The sequence below is a fragment of the Brassica rapa genome, chromosome A01 (genome assembly GCF_000309985.2).
Source record: "Brassica rapa cultivar Chiifu-401-42 chromosome A01, CAAS_Brap_v3.01, whole genome shotgun sequence".
In the NCBI taxonomy this organism is placed as follows: domain Eukaryota; kingdom Viridiplantae; phylum Streptophyta; class Magnoliopsida; order Brassicales; family Brassicaceae; genus Brassica; species Brassica rapa.
The window spans coordinates 26966038-26981350 of NC_024795.2; the positions used below are offsets into that span (position 1 = coordinate 26966038).

At 34.2% G+C, this 15313-nt stretch overlaps 4 protein-coding genes across 5 annotated transcripts; 3 read left to right on the forward strand and 1 right to left on the reverse strand.

The window, feature by feature from the left end:
• Positions 1–2750: 2750 nt before the first annotated feature.
• Positions 2751–6389, reverse strand: LOC103847391 (cationic amino acid transporter 7, chloroplastic). Its single transcript, XM_009124472.3, has 4 exons — positions 5745–6389; positions 5104–5672; positions 4797–5028; positions 2751–3509 (listed from the first exon to the last, which is right to left on the reverse strand). Exons 1-4 carry the CDS (start codon positions 6142–6144, stop codon positions 2956–2958), a joined length of 1755 nt encoding a protein of 584 aa, XP_009122720.2. The 5' UTR covers positions 6145–6389; the 3' UTR covers positions 2751–2955.
• A 498-nt stretch (positions 6390–6887) lies between these two features.
• On the forward strand, positions 6888–15283 carry LOC103847402 (transcription factor DIVARICATA). 2 transcript variants are annotated; one of them, XM_033274291.1, is made up of 3 exons: positions 6888–10253; positions 10655–14286; positions 14634–15283. In XM_033274291.1, the coding sequence occupies exons 2-3, from the start codon at positions 14006–14008 to the stop codon at positions 14947–14949; spliced, it is 597 nt and encodes a 198-aa protein (XP_033130182.1). In that variant the 5' UTR covers positions 6888–10253; positions 10655–14005; the 3' UTR covers positions 14950–15283. The 2 variants fall into 2 exon arrangements, with proteins under 2 accessions (XP_033130182.1, XP_009122731.1); XM_009124483.3 differs by lacking the exon at positions 6888–10253 and having other exon boundaries at positions 10295–14286.
• Positions 8650–9672, forward strand: LOC108871578. The gene is made up of 2 exons (XM_018658141.1): positions 8650–8918; positions 9303–9672. The coding sequence occupies exons 1-2, from the start codon at positions 8650–8652 to the stop codon at positions 9670–9672; spliced, it is 639 nt and encodes a 212-aa protein (XP_018513657.1).
• Positions 12630–13591, forward strand: LOC103848599 (transcription factor DIVARICATA). Its single transcript, XM_009125479.1, has 2 exons — positions 12630–12892; positions 13234–13591. Exons 1-2 carry the CDS (start codon positions 12630–12632, stop codon positions 13589–13591), a joined length of 621 nt encoding a protein of 206 aa, XP_009123727.1.
• Positions 15284–15313: the final 30 nt, after the last annotated feature.

Consider the following 15313-nt stretch of genomic DNA (forward strand, 5'->3'; position numbering starts at 1 on the left):
GATGTATATTATTTATCTGATTAAGAGATAAATAAATGAAATTATAAACGTGACAGAACGTAAAATATGCAAAGCATGTGAGGAAGACTTAATTGAGGTATGCATCCAGGTACAGAATTATTAGATCGCATATGCAGATTACTAACGTGTAGCACTAGCATCCACCATATATAAAATGCATAAAATATATGGATATCTCTCGATTTGGACAGTGTGTTTGAATAAATAATTGATTATATATGGCATTGTAAGAGATTAATAAATGAAATTATAAGATTTTCTTAACGTTTTTATACATATTATGTTTTTAATAATTTCTTTAGAATTTTATTTTAAATTTTGATTGCCAGGAAAAAACTTCAACATCTGCCCTAAAATGAGTATATATATATAAAATTATATACCATATGTTTCATATTAATTGTTATTTTGACTTTGTGCACACAGATTAAGGAAACAATTAATTTTGTATATTTCATATATAAAAACACGATTACCTATACACCTAATCATATTTCAACCAATAAAAAAATAAATAACTGAATAAAATTAATAAATTTTGCATTGAAAATCGAAAACCACATTTATTTTGTAACGAAAAAATTTATACAACGACACTTAATATAAAACGGAAGGAGTATAAAATTTCAAACTTATTTTTGCATTATCATATGCCCTGATAATTTTCTGAGACCGTTAATCCCTAAAGTGTTATATTTTCAATACTGCGGAGAATTTCGACGAAAGTCAATTCTTCTATCAGAAATCCGTCGAAATAAGTCATTTTTTAGTTTCCGTCGGGAATTTTGGAAGCCAAACTTTTTTTTTTCCGATGGAAATCCATGAAAAAATAATTATCTACGAATTTGTTTTCCGTCTGCCGTAGCGAATCAACTTGTTTGTTTTCTTGTAGTGAATATTTGAAATTTTCTTTTGTTGTCAGTGCACTCCATAACATAGGTAATAAAAACAAAACTTTTTTGTCTCCTAACTACTCCTTGTGATTCAGAATGATAAACTCAAAAGCCTTAGAATCTTCTTCCAGGGCGGCCAAACACATTGCCTGGTGCCAAAGCTTGTGGCTCCACTTGAGAAAACCCGGGGATATCAGACATTCCAAAAGAAGCAAGCATCTATGGAGTCTCTTTGTCGACATTAACCTCAGTAGGTTCTAATGGCTGATTCGTCGCGTCGGGACAAAGTCCATTCGCCGTTCACGCTCTTTCTCTTGTAGCTATACGGAGATTCCACGCACTGGACTTTTTTGGATATGTTTGTTCAAGTGGGTGGAGAATCAGCAATCTTGTTGCGTCGTGAAGATTTCTTCACAGTTTTGGTACGAACATGACCATCTTTCACCACTTTTTTACTTAACTACCCAATATTAAGATAACAACACGAACAGCAATAAAAGGGTCAACTATCTACAAGTTCCTTAGCAACGACGTACATTACAACTTAAGCAGAACGTACCTGCACAGCCTGGGCGGAAACTTTATGTATTAAATATACGAATCTTATTAGGGTTTCTTGCAAGGTTGACCATTATAACACGTCAAAACGCATTTAACAAACCCATTTAACCAACAAGATTTAATAAATAGGCCTTAATGTTAGGCCCATTATTTCTGCTTTAGTTCTATAAGACAATTGTATATTTGGAGTTTTATCCTTAACTAAACCCACAATAGTTAGACATTGTACGTATATAGGCTTTCATGTGATGTGACTAACAAGTTGATTACATTGGGGCCATGGGGAGTAATTCTCTAATGCAAGTTGATGACTCTTGGAAGAGGCCAAGTTCTACTTCGAGAGGTATACATAACAAAACTAACAACACTGAATTTACAGTATTTGTAATGATGTTTCTTTCTTTTAAGTCCCAATTGAGTTATTAAAAGCCTGTATTAAGAGGCTTTTCGTGGATGTTAAAACACATTATACCATATGATATATATAGTTGCACGACTTGACTTATAACTAGGACAGCTACTTTTCGACGTAACGAATGGAATAACTTTCTTTTACTTTTATTGGTGGAGTATAATTTCATATCAGATCTTGCAAGTGCCAACACTTGTTGCTATTTTAAGCATTTAATCAAAGAATCCTCAATTCTTAAAAATATTGTGGAGGAAAACAAAATTCATTTTTGTACAAATTCTATTGCGATCTTTTCTGCTATTTTACATAGAAGAAAACTTACGCATGTACATAAAAATATAGGAGTATTGATTGAGATTTTTTTTTTTATTATTATACTTGGGATTGTTATACTAGTCCCTTTCGAATAATTTTTGTTTTAGTAGGAAACAGAATATTCTACTTCTGTAAAGCGAATGTCAAAAATACAATCTCTGAGAAAGTAAAAAAGGAGGTCAATGGAAATCAAGAGACACACAGTCAAAGTGTCGACATCTTGAAAGTCATGACAAGTGGAGGCAAGCCTGTGAGTCTGTGACTATGACTCTGACAATTGACATTCACTAGTTTCTTTTTGCACAGCTTGCCTTGATTGCTACAAAAGTCGTTGATCTTTATTTTTGTCAGCGGCTTTGACTTCAATTTATATTTTACATAGTATTATTTTTTCTTTTTCTTTTCTTTGGCTAAAAGCCTAAAACACATACTTCATGGGGATACAGTTGTGAGATTATCACTGATCACATATTTTCTTGCGTTCTCTTGAGATAACATCAGATTCACCTACATACGAGTTACTGTACATATTTAAATTTAACATGATGTCAAGTAACAGCAATATATATACTTCAAACTTCCCAATGTAAAATGTCTTATATCTTATGTACCAATACGCCCTCGAGTCCTTCCTCTACTTGCCAACAAAATAACATATTGGCTGTTTTATTCATAAAAATAAACTTGTTAAACAACCCCTAGAAGTTTTTTAGACCATAAGCTTTCACCAAGTTTTGTCTACTAAAGCATTTTTCAACTCAAAATTCTGTTAATTCCTTCAAAACTTTCCACGTCTTTGAAATCAAGAGATCCATCTCCTTCAGCATCATAGCTCGCATGAACACTATAAAACACATACACGAGCACTGCCAACCCCGAGAAGAACCCGAATCTTATATACGAAGGAGCATCCAGCGATCCGAGCAAAAATATGTTCAAAAATATCGAAACGCAAGGAGTCCACGGCATCAACGGTACTCCCCAAAACTCAGGAGTTCTAGCTTGAGGCACAACACAATGGAATATCTGCACGATGGCTATAGCCGCCACACCACTGGCTCCAAGCATGAACCATTTTGGTGAACCGGACGGTGCGAGTTTCCAGACTAAGGTGAAGACAGTTGAGGTTATAGAGAATAGACAAAGGAAGGAGAGTGTAGGCCAGGGTCTGGTGTATCCAACCGCTACGTAACGCCGGAATATAACAGCGTTTGCAACCATGTAAAAGACGAAGAGGGTTCCGATTGAAACGAGGTTTAAGAGAACGTTCAGGTCTGTAAAGAGTGCGAGCGCCGCCGTGAAGATTCCTGAAGAAACAATACAAAATTAGTACTTGTGAAGAAGGATATGCTAATTAAATCCATATTCTTTAGTTAGCTCAATCATTCATATTAGTATTTTGATATAACGCAGATATATTCTAAGATGTATAAAGCTGATTATGTAACAAAAACAATCTGAAAATACTGGAGGAATTTGTTCCATTAGCTTGGTGGATAAGAGCATTTTCTTTTTCTTTTAGTAAAGATTAGAGTTTAGTTCCACGTTCAAGATCTATCCTTATGTGCTATGTCCTAAAAGACTAGATCAACGTCTCAAGATTTATAAAATTTAAAACAAAACACTTTCTCTTAAAAGACGGCTTATAGTATTTTAGAAAGTCTAAAACATAAGTATATTTGGTTTCTTAATAATTTTCGGTTTATATAATATAGTATCCAAACTCGTTAGATCAGTAAACAATGCTTACACGAACGAATATGCAAACAAAAGTAACTTGTGGGTCTAAATTCGCTACCACGACACGACTTGACCATTTCGGGAAACTTATAATTTAAATAATGATTCATCAAAGATCTTACACAACAATAATTAGCCAATTTTTATATTAGTGGCCAGACCAATGACCTGACCTAAAGATGTCATGCACATAAGTTTGTGTAAAGTTACGAAACAGAGAGCTTCAAAAGGTAACGTTAAAGGACAAAAAGAGACCAAAGAGACCCAACAATATGTCACGATCAAAACCGTTGAAAAGACTGAACTTTTTGAACCCAGTTGATGATAACACGAGCACGACATTTTGTCGGATTCTATGTTCTAAATCAAGAACCAACACCAAAACAATCACATAAGAACATAAGATATGGCCTACATTAATATAGTCACACAGTCAGAGCTAGATGACTACAGCCACAATCACAATCAAAAATTAGTTGGGAAATATTTTTTTAAAAATTTGATTTTTTGGTTTTGTTTTCTTCTTGTGTACACGTATATGTATGTAATCACGTGGAAAGTGTTGATCTACACATTACACTCAAATCCAAAAAAAGATCATAGAAACAAAAAAAACAATTGTTTTAAATTGGGTCCCCACTCATTGTCTGTTTATCACTTGATGAAAATAAAACAGAGAGGAAACATAAACCCGATCTTGACGAAAGGAAAAATCCAACGTAACGTTATATTAAATTTCACGGGATTTACGTTGTTTTTTAACCTTTTCTTAAGATTTTATTAGATTTGTTAAATATTTAATTTAATTAAATAAAAGGTTGAAAGAGTTTTAAGACAAAACCTGTTTAACTTACCAAGAAAAGCGGAAGCGTTGACTGGTGTTGATGTCTTGGGATGGACCTTAGCGAACCAAGTGGGGACCACTCTTGACCGTCCGATGACGCACATGTACCGAGCCTGACCCAACATCGCCACCAACAACGACGTCAGTATCCCAAAACTTGCTCCAATCCCAACCACCTTCGTCACCCATTCCCAACCTTCCGATTTGCTAAACGCCGCCGCGTACGGTGCTTCAGGATCTATCTGCTTACACACACACACTTGATCATTACCGTCAAATCAATTTTAAAAAATAAAATTATTTATTTTTCAACGGACCAGATCGTAAGGGAGGAGCATGGACATGGAGATAGCCATTAAGCAGTAAAGTACAATAACGATAGCGACCGAGCCGGATATTCCCATGGGGATGTCTTTGACCGGGTCTCTCACTTCTTCAGCCATCGTCGAAACGGCGTCGTATCCTATATAACTCAAGTAAACCATCGCCGCTCCGTTAAACACCCCCGAAGCTCCGAAAGGGAAGAACCCGGACGGATTCTCCGGGTTAGCGGGTCGGGTTAAATTCTTCTTGTCTCCTTTCCAAAACCCCATCACGATCACGAACACGATGAATGCAATGTGTAACGCCGTCAACACCATATTCACCTTCGAACTCTCCCTCGTGCTGTAGCAGATGATGAACGTGACGGCGAGGACGACGAGAACGGCGACGGGATCAATTTCGTTGAATCCGTTAGGGAGACCGGAGACGACGAATCTCCACTCGGAGGTGGATAGTCCGAATGCGGATCCGAGATAGGCCGTGAATCCTCTCGAAACGGCGGCGTTTGACATGACGTAGTCCATTATAAGATTCGCTCCGGTTATAAACGCCGGGAACTCGCCTGTAACGGAAAAAAACGGTTACGGATTTTGAATTTTAACGGTGACGGAGGTTTTTGAGAGTGTACACTGACCGAATGTGATACGGATGTAGCTGAAGGCGCCGCCGGCGACGGGGAGGTGAACGGCGAACTCGGTGTAACAGAAGGCGGAGAGGAGAGCGCAGAGGCCGGCGATGGCGTAGGAGACGACGATCGAGGGACCGGCGAGGAGTCGGCTAGCGCGGCCGGTGGTGACGAAGACGCCGGCGCCGATCATGCCTCCGATTCCGAGTCCGACGAGGTCGTACCAGCGGAGAGTGCGGCGCATCTGCTCGCCGGAGACGGCGCGGACGCGGCTCATCTCGTCGTACGAGGTGGAGACGGAGATAGCGCGGCGGGAAAAGCGGGAGGGAGTGTGGGAGAGAGAGTTGAGGTAGACGCGGAGGCTTGAGAAGGAGGTGTCTCCGCCGTGGTTGCGGTAATGGGCCTCCATTGCGGGTTCGAATCGGGTCGGGTCGAGATGAATCGGATTTACAGAGAGGTTGAGAGTAGTTTGAAAGAGGTGGTTTTATAATGGAGATGATAGAGTTCAGTGGCTTTTTTGTGTAAATACGACAAACTTTAGGGACACTGATTAGTCAATAGTATATTAAAATTATATTCACAAATGATCACATAAGCATAGATTAAAATAAACAAATCAGGTAAGCATATAGTCTACAAAGATACTAACCCAAAAAAGATTTGTAATCTGTTAGGTTTAGCAACTTTTATTTATATTATTAAAACATGATCACTATTTAGCCTTAGTTTTGATTTGTTGGATGATGTTACTAAATTCAAAACCTTATATTAATTATGTATGTTAAAATGTTGCCTAACAATTTAATTATATTTAACTAAATATTTAAATATTTCAAAAATAAAATAAAATATATAAATTCACACTGATTTTTAGATGTAATCTAATAATATCCTGCTATATATTTTTATAAAGACATTATAAATATCCAAATAATTAGATTTTGTAATTATTATTAATTATTATTATAAATTTATATTAATTTAAATTCTACTTATATACACAATATAAATTTTATAATATTATATGTATATATATTATACAATTAAATATTAAATTAAATAATATATATATATACACACATAATAACATTATTGTGTATATATATAATGTTATAACAATATAATTTAATTTATAAAAGTAAATATTAAATAAAAGATAATTTATAAAATAAAACTGTAGATATTATTACTTTATAAAATAAATATCTACACTTAATTAATAATATTGTGTATTATAATCGAACATGTTACAGTTGATTTCTTTTACGATTATAGATTTTTATAGGTCGTCAATTATGCAATATGTTAATTACATATGATAAAGTTTTAACAATATATTAAATTTTTAATAAATTTGACCAGTGCAACTATTTTAAGAAATGTACTAGTCCGTTTAAAATAAATAAATTATTATATAGTTTTTAAAATGATTATTATGTAGTTGTAGTTATTTTAACTTTAATTTGATTATAGAATACTAAAACACACAAACAAAATATTTTATGAATAATGTTATTCTTTAAAATAAAAATATTTTAAATCAATGCAGTACATATTAAATTTACAATGAATTTTTCTTACAAGTGAGATATCTCTTAAATTTTTATGATATTGTATTACAATACATGTTACTAGACTTTGAAAGCGCGGGTTTATTTACGAAATTAAATAAATTATTTTTATATAATTTATATATAATATAATGTATAAGTTTGAATACATTTACCCAGATGCACTAAACCGTACCCCCACTGGAAAAATAAAATAAAATTAAGCTGAATTTTATAAAACCAAGCATATCATATATATTTGGAACCGAAAAATAGAAACCGAATTGAAAACCAAATGAATACTTAAAATTTTAAAATACAAATTATCTACCTACAAATATTAATTATATTTAATTTCTAAATAATCAAATATCCTAAAAATACTATTTATAAACCAAATTATGCAAAAAAATTAATGACTTGAATATTTTTTATTCAAATAATTAATAGTTAAGTATTTATCCTTTTTTTTCAAACAACCTAAACTACCCGATTTAAAATGCAAGATATTTTACATTTGTGAAAATTCAATAAAACGTATCATATGCATTGTTAGAATTTGTAAAATAAATAAATATGTTCTATTTAAACCAGTTTTTTATTACTAATTCCATTTAAATCTCCTGCCTATAAATTCTTGCAATATATTTCTTTTGTAAGTATTCAATATTAAATTTAAGTGACTACCATATTTCAAAATACAACTAATTTATACAAGTGTTGCAATTTAATTGACTAAAAGAGTTATTAATTCTATGAAATAAATACATTGAACTTTCAATAGTATTATATAGTAACATGGTAAGTAACTAAATGAGTGAAAAAAAATACAAGAGAAAGAAATTACAATAAAGAATTGTACACAATAAATCAATATTTTTTAACAGTTAGGCATCGTCCAGACCCCCGAATAATCCGCCTAATCGTTAGTCGTCTATTTAGGTAAAAACTTTAATGGTATAAATTTTTTCCTTGCTGTAAATTCTTGCAATATATTAATTTTGTATGTATTCAATATTAAATTTTATTGACTACCACAATTCAAAATACAACTAATTAATACATGTGTCACAATTTAATTGATTAAAAGCATCATTAATGCTATGAAATAAATACATTGAACTTTCAATGCTATTATATAATAATATGGTAGGTTATTTAACGAGAGGAAAGAAATTCAAGAGAAGAAATTATAATAAAGAGACTGTACACAACATAGCAAAGTAAAGAACTCACCAAATTAGAGAGAAGATAAGCCTTATATATATTTTATTTGAGCTGGTTATTCATGACATGCATAATATAATTCTCCAAAACTCACAATACCTCTCGACTTCGTGATTTCTTATTCTGTTTTGGCAATTATGGCTGCGAATTCATGGACACAAGAAGAGAACGAGCAGTTCAAGGATGCAGTGCAGAGGTTCTCTGCGTTTTTTCCCGATCGGTTCGAGTGTATAGCCCAGCGTCTACAGAAATCGGTGGTCGATGTTAAGGAGCATTACCAGGAAATGGCCGATGATCTTCTAGAGATCAGATCGAGTCAAATAGCTTTATCTAATGGGATGTTCGATGCAGTTGAGCCGAGTTGGTGCCGGATCGAGAAACCTATATGGGACATAGAGGAACATGAGTAAGTATACAATATAATGAGTAAAGGTTTTCCATAGCTGATGAAATCTGCATTTTCATGCACGTATGAGTTTATATATTATATCATAATGTCGATAGAGTATATAATGGTGTTATTTCGTGGATCTATGTTCGGAATCAATAAGACTAACACATTCTCTTATTAGCTGCTACGAAATTCGCGTAGTGATAAAATGTTTTTTTTTCTTTTTTTCACAGCGTAGTGATAAGATGTTAATAGATGTTTTGTGGCCATAAGTATTTTCTTCTTTTAATATCATTTGAATCAGTTATGTCATTAAATAATCGCATGGTGGTGAACATGGTTGAAAGTGGATTGATCTCATACTCATAATTTGAATCTGTTTAAAATAACACAATGCAGATGGTTCCTGATCGGGTTAGAGCAGTTTGGGAGAAACTGTGACAAAATAGCGGTCTTATTGGTTACCAAAACCCCGATGCAAGTGGCTATCTATGCACGTAACTTCTTCTATTGGCACAACTCAAAGAACAATGTCTTGAAGCGGCGGAGAACCATGGACATAACTATGGGGGACCTCAGAGTGGACTCATCTGGCCAACAAAACAGAACTATGAGGGGCATCAATAGGGACTCAACTGGCCAAGAAGAGAGACCTATGGGGGGCGTCAATGTGGGACTCAACTGGTCAACAAGAGAGCCTAGTTCCTTCGCAGCCGCACGACAACAAGGGCTAGGCGCGCTGGAAACCGGTCAGGATGCTCATTTCTGATTCTGAATCAAATAACCTTCCATGAGTGTAAACAAGAACATACAATTTCGTTGTGAAACTATTTAAAGCTCAAGGACTTTTAGTGCATTTTGAATTTTGTTTTGCAATTTTTTTCTTTTATATAAACCTCCATGGTTATATATTTCTGATTGTTGAATCTGAATTCCATTTATCATAATATAAGTTGAGGTTAAAAAACAAAGACGAAAGGGAGTATAATAGGTGGGTTAGATACTAAATAAAATATAATTGGGGTCTATTTACTAAATTAAAGAAAACACGAGGGTAAATCTTGTTATTTCCCCTATTAATATCACAATAAATCCTAGAGAGAAAAAAAAAAGAGAAAACCCTCGAGAGATATCAGGTTCCCTTTGTTTTTTTTGAGATCAGAGTTTTCCCAACAACTTTCTTGTTGCTTCTATCGCAGTCCTTCTTGAGAAACCGCTTGCAAATATAAACCTTATCGAATCGGGTCGATGTCCTATTACAAATTATGCGGATGGGAGCCCATCTCAGACCAAATATATGGAGAAAGAAAAAAAAAAGAGGGGAAAATCTTGGACAGAAGAGGAACACAGGTTAGTCTTGACACTGATGATTTAGGGTTTATGTTGATTGGGGGGGGGGGGGGGGGGGGGGGGGGGGGGGGGTAGGTATGAATTAACAACTTTAAAATTTTGATTGTGGTGAAAATTTAGTTTGTTTTGGTTAGGTTAGGAGAAAGTTGATAAACGGATGATGAACTGTTAGGGTTTTATTGGTTAAGCACATCAGCATGGATAGAATACAACATATTTTGCAACTCATTTAGTTTAGATTACGATCTTCTATATATATTATATAGTTCCTGGTTTTGTGTAACGTTTATGGCTATATATAAGTCATAGTTGAATGTTAAGAGAGAAACTTCAATAACTTTTATACATTGATATCAAACTTGGTTATGGGCTTCGGTTGATTGTTTTCGATGATATTTCAGGCTTTTTCTGGAGGGACTAGCGAAATATGGGAGAGGAGATTGGAAGAACATATCGAGAAAGAGTGTGAAGACAAGGACCCCAACCCAAGTCGCAAGCCATGCACAAAAGTATTTCCTGAGGCAAGAGGCCCAGAAGAAGGCAAAGAAGCGCTCCAGTATCCATGACATAAATTCGATAGATCATGCTGCTAACAATGTATCCGCACCTCCATCCGACTTGGACTCTACGATGGGCCAGCCACCTTCTGATCAGCAGGTGCCTCAAGACCATCATCATTCCGACGAGGACTATTGGACTTCGGTGATGAATATGTAAATTCCAAACTACGCTAACTTTTTTATTAATTGGCTTTTGGTTCTTAGTTTTTCTTCTTCTTCTTTTTGTACATCTAAGTTATTAAACAATCCTAATTTGTTTATAGCCTTTGTTACTTTTGTCTAACCAGAATTTTGGAAGCCACACTAGTCATGTTCATTCTTGAGTGTGCTTAGAAAATCTTGATGTGAAATATAGGATCAAGAACACTTTCGAACGGATGTAATCTCTACTCTGTAAATATCACATAAACTACCCTCAAGCGATGATAGAGGAAACTTATTTCTTGTTTGATAACTACTCAAGGATTTTGATACAGGCATACAGCCCGTGATAATCCAAGAAATAAGTTTCCTCTTTCATCAAAGTCTTCCATTTACTAGTTTGATAGGATCGTACGTATAGTAACAAATTTCTTGGATATTATCACCGGCTGTATGCATGTATCAAAATCCTTGAGTAGTTATCGAACGATAAAGGATCAAACTAGTAATTTTTCTTATATCTTTTCCAACACAACGACACATTTACATAAATATGTTAGTACTTAAGTAATTCCATATTAATAATTAACGAGATAACTAGCCGAACTAGAGTTTTCATATGTCATTTTGGCTTTTGAATCGAAGAGTACGTGATAGGAGAGGCTAAATAGAATCTGTATATTGTTTGGAGTTTTATTCAAAAACAGGATTGTCATTTTGACTTATAAAATTTGACTTAAATGAAAACCATTTTGTATGATATTGTTAGATCCGGTTCTGTAAAAATCTAATCTATGTTGGCTTGTTTTTCAGTATACACTTAAACCAATGTAAACCAAAATAACATTTCAGTATAAACTGAATTTGTACTAAATTGAATGTGACAACATGTTCAAAAATGTAAGCGGTATCTAGGCGCTTCTTTACGCAGTAAAACAGTTATAGCCGCAACGTTTTTTTAAATCTAATTATGCTATTCAAATCGGTTTAAATTGTTTAAATCCATCTAATCGATTGTACATTTGTTTAGTCAAACAACAATGCTAGTGCAAATCCATAAATTTGTTTAATCTTTTTATTTGTATATGTTATTTTAATAATTCATCAAAATAATTTTATAATAAAATAAAAAAACTAAGATATCTAATTAAATTATAAAATATATCAATATTTGTTAATGCCTACTTACCTAGGCCTAATCCTGAATAATCCGTATAATCTCTAGTCTTCTTTCATTTAAGTAAAAAATCTTAATGGTATATATTTTTTTCCCTGCTATATTTTTTGCAATATATTTGATTTGCAAGTATTCAATACCAAAATTTAAGTGACTACCATATCTCAAAATACAATTAATTTATACATGTGTTGCAACTTAATTGATTAAAAGTATCATTAATGCTATTAAATAAATACATTGAACTTTGAATAGTATTATATAGTAACATGGTAGGTTACATGAGTGGAAAAAAATTCAAGAGAAAGAAATTATAATAAAGAGATTGTACACAACATAGCAAAGTAAAGAACTTACCAAAATTAGAGAGAAGACCCATAAGCCTAATATAAATTAATGTTAGTTGAGTTGGTTATTCATGACATGCATAATATAATTTCTTCAAAACTCACAATATTTCCTCTCGACTTCGTGATTTCTTAATCTGTTTTGGCAATTATGGCTGCGAATTCATGGACAAATGAAGAGAACGAGCAGTTCAAGAACGCAGTGCAAGTGTTCTCTGCGTTTTCACCCAATCGGCTTGAGCTTATAGCCCAATTTCTAGGGAAATCGGTGGTCGATGTTAAGGAGCATTACCAGGAAATGGTCGATGATCTTCTAGAGATCAGATCGAGCCAATTAGCTTTATCTAATGGGATGTTTGATGCAGTTGAGCTGTGCCAGATCGAGAAACCTATATGGGACAAAGAAGAACATGAGTAAGTATACAACATAATGAATAAAGGTTTTCCATATTTGATAAAGTCTACATTTTCATGCTGATTATATTATAACATCGATATAAAGAGTATATAGTGGTGTTATTTCGTGGATCTATGTTTGGAATAAATACGACTAACACATTCTCTTCTTAGTTACTACGAAATTCGCATAGTGATAACATATTAATCATAGATGGTTTGTGGCTATAAGTTTTTTTTAAATCTCATTTGTATCAATTATGTCATTAAATAATTGCATGGTGGTGAAACATGATTGAAAACGGATTGATCTCACACTCATAACGAAATTGAATCTGTAAAAAAATAACACAATGCAGATGGTTCCTGATTGGGTTAGGGCGGTTTGGGAGAAATTGTAACAAAATAGCGGTCTTAGTGGTTACCAAAACCCCGATGCAAGTGGCGATCTATGCACAGAACTTCTTCAATTGGCACAACTCACAGAACAATGTAGTGAAGCGGCGGAGAACCGTGGACATAACTATGGGGGACATCAGAGTGGACTCAACTGGCCAACAAGGGAGAACTTTTGGGGGCATCAATGTGGGACTCAACTGGCCAACAAGACACGAGAACCTAGTTCCTTTGCAGCCGCAACAACAACAAGGGCCAGTTGCGCTGGAAACCGGTCAGGATGCTAACATTTCTGATTCTGAATCGAATAATCTTCCATGAGCGTAAACCAGAACATAAAATTTCATTGTGGAACTATTTAAAACTCAAGGACTTTTAAAGCATATTGGATTTTATTTTGCGATTTTTTTCCTTTTGTATAAACCTATGGTTATATATTTCTGATTGTTGAATTTGAATTCTGTTTATCATAATATAATTTGAGGTTAAAAAACAAAGACCGAAGGGAGTATAATTAATTGGGGGGTGGGGGGTGGGGTTAGATACTAATATAATATATTTGGGGTCTATTCACTAAATTAAAGAAAAACGAGGGTGAATCTTGTGATTTCCCCTATTATTTTCTCTATAAATCCTAGAGAAAAGTGTGAAAACCCTCGAGAGATATCAGGTTCCTTTTGTTTTGTGAGATAAGAGCTTTCCTAAACAACTTGGTCGTTGCTTCTAACATATCTTATGGGTTCGAAGCAGTGGACGAGGTATGAGGACAAACTGTTTGAGAGTCTTCTGTTGAAGTTCCCAGAAAATACTCCCAATAGGTTTGAGGCTATCGCCGAACATCTTAATGTACCGCTTGAAGAGGTGAAGCACTACTACAAAGCTTTGGTCCACGATATTAACCTTATCGAATCGGATCAATATCCTACTACTAATTATCCAGATGGGATCCCATCCCAGACCAAACATATGGAGAAAGAAAAAAAGAGGGGAAAACCTTGGACAGAAGAGGAACACAGGTTAGTCTAGACACTGATGAATTAGGGTTTATGTTGATTGGGTGAAAGTATGAATTAACTATTTAAACTTTTTATTGGGGTGATAATTTAGGTTTTTTTTTGTTAGGTTAGGAGAAAGTTTATAAACGGATGATGAACTGTTATAGGGTTTTATTGGTTAGGTAATCACATCAGAATATACCATAATTTGTTACTCATTTAGTTTAAATTATGATCTTGTATTAGATTATATGGTTCCTGATTTTGTCCAACCTTTATAGCTACATACATAAATCATAGTTGAATGTTAAGAGAAAACTTCAATAACTTTTATACATTGTTGGTTTATTGTTTTGATGATATTTCAGGCTTTTTCTGGAGGGGCTAGATAAATATGGGAAAGGAGATTGGAAGAACATATCGAGAAAGATTGTGATGACAAAGACCCCAATGCAAGTCGCAAGCCATGCACAAAAGTATATCCTGAGGCAAGAGGCCAAGGAGAAGGCAAAGAAACGCTCCAGTATCCATGACATAACTTTGATAGATCTTGCTGCTAACAATGTAACCGCACCTCGATCCGACTTGGACTCTACGATGGGCCAGCCACCTTCTGATCAGCAGGTGCCTCAAGACCATCATCATTCCGACGAAGACTATTTGATTGAGAAGATGTATACGTAAATTCCAAACTATAAAATCTTTTTTATTAGTTGGCTTTTGCTTCTTAGTTTTTTTCTTCTTCTTTTTGTACATCTAGTTATTAAACAATCCAAATTTGTTTATAGCCTTTTTTACTTTTGTCTAACCACAATTTTCGAAGGCACACTAGTCTTGTTCATTCTTGAGTGTGTGCTTAGAAAATCTTGATTAAGCGTAGTACTAGTAACACTAACTAAATGATCAATGGTTATATTTAGACAATGTGAAAGGCTCTTAGAGCAGCATTAAAGCAAAGGGGAAGAGGATGGGTTCTAATTTTTTTTTTTATTATTATTTTTTTTGTTTTCTTCCATTTTTTTTTTTTAATTAAAAATGGACCAATCGC

Coding starts and splice junctions, on each gene's coding strand:
- LOC103847391 (XM_009124472.3), bottom strand. CDS start 6,144: ATGGAGGCCCATTACCGCAACCACGGCGGAGACACCTCCTTCTCAAGC. Junction 5,673..5,744: donor CTACATCCGTATCACATTCG/GTCAGTGTACAC, acceptor TTTCCGTTACAG/GCGAGTTCCCGGCGTTTATA. Junction 5,029..5,103: donor TGCTCCTCCCTTACGATCTG/GTCCGTTGAAAA, acceptor GTGTGTAAGCAG/ATAGATCCTGAAGCACCGTA.
- LOC108871578 (XM_018658141.1), top strand. CDS start 8,650: ATGGCTGCGAATTCATGGACACAAGAAGAGAACGAGCAGTTCAAGGAT. Junction 8,919..9,302: donor TGGGACATAGAGGAACATGA/GTAAGTATACAA, acceptor AACACAATGCAG/ATGGTTCCTGATCGGGTTAG.
- LOC103848599 (XM_009125479.1), top strand. CDS start 12,630: ATGGCTGCGAATTCATGGACAAATGAAGAGAACGAGCAGTTCAAGAAC. Junction 12,893..13,233: donor TGGGACAAAGAAGAACATGA/GTAAGTATACAA, acceptor AACACAATGCAG/ATGGTTCCTGATTGGGTTAG.
- LOC103847402 (XM_033274291.1), top strand. CDS start 14,006: ATGGGTTCGAAGCAGTGGACGAGGTATGAGGACAAACTGTTTGAGAGT. Junction 14,287..14,633: donor TGGACAGAAGAGGAACACAG/GTTAGTCTAGAC, acceptor ATGATATTTCAG/GCTTTTTCTGGAGGGGCTAG.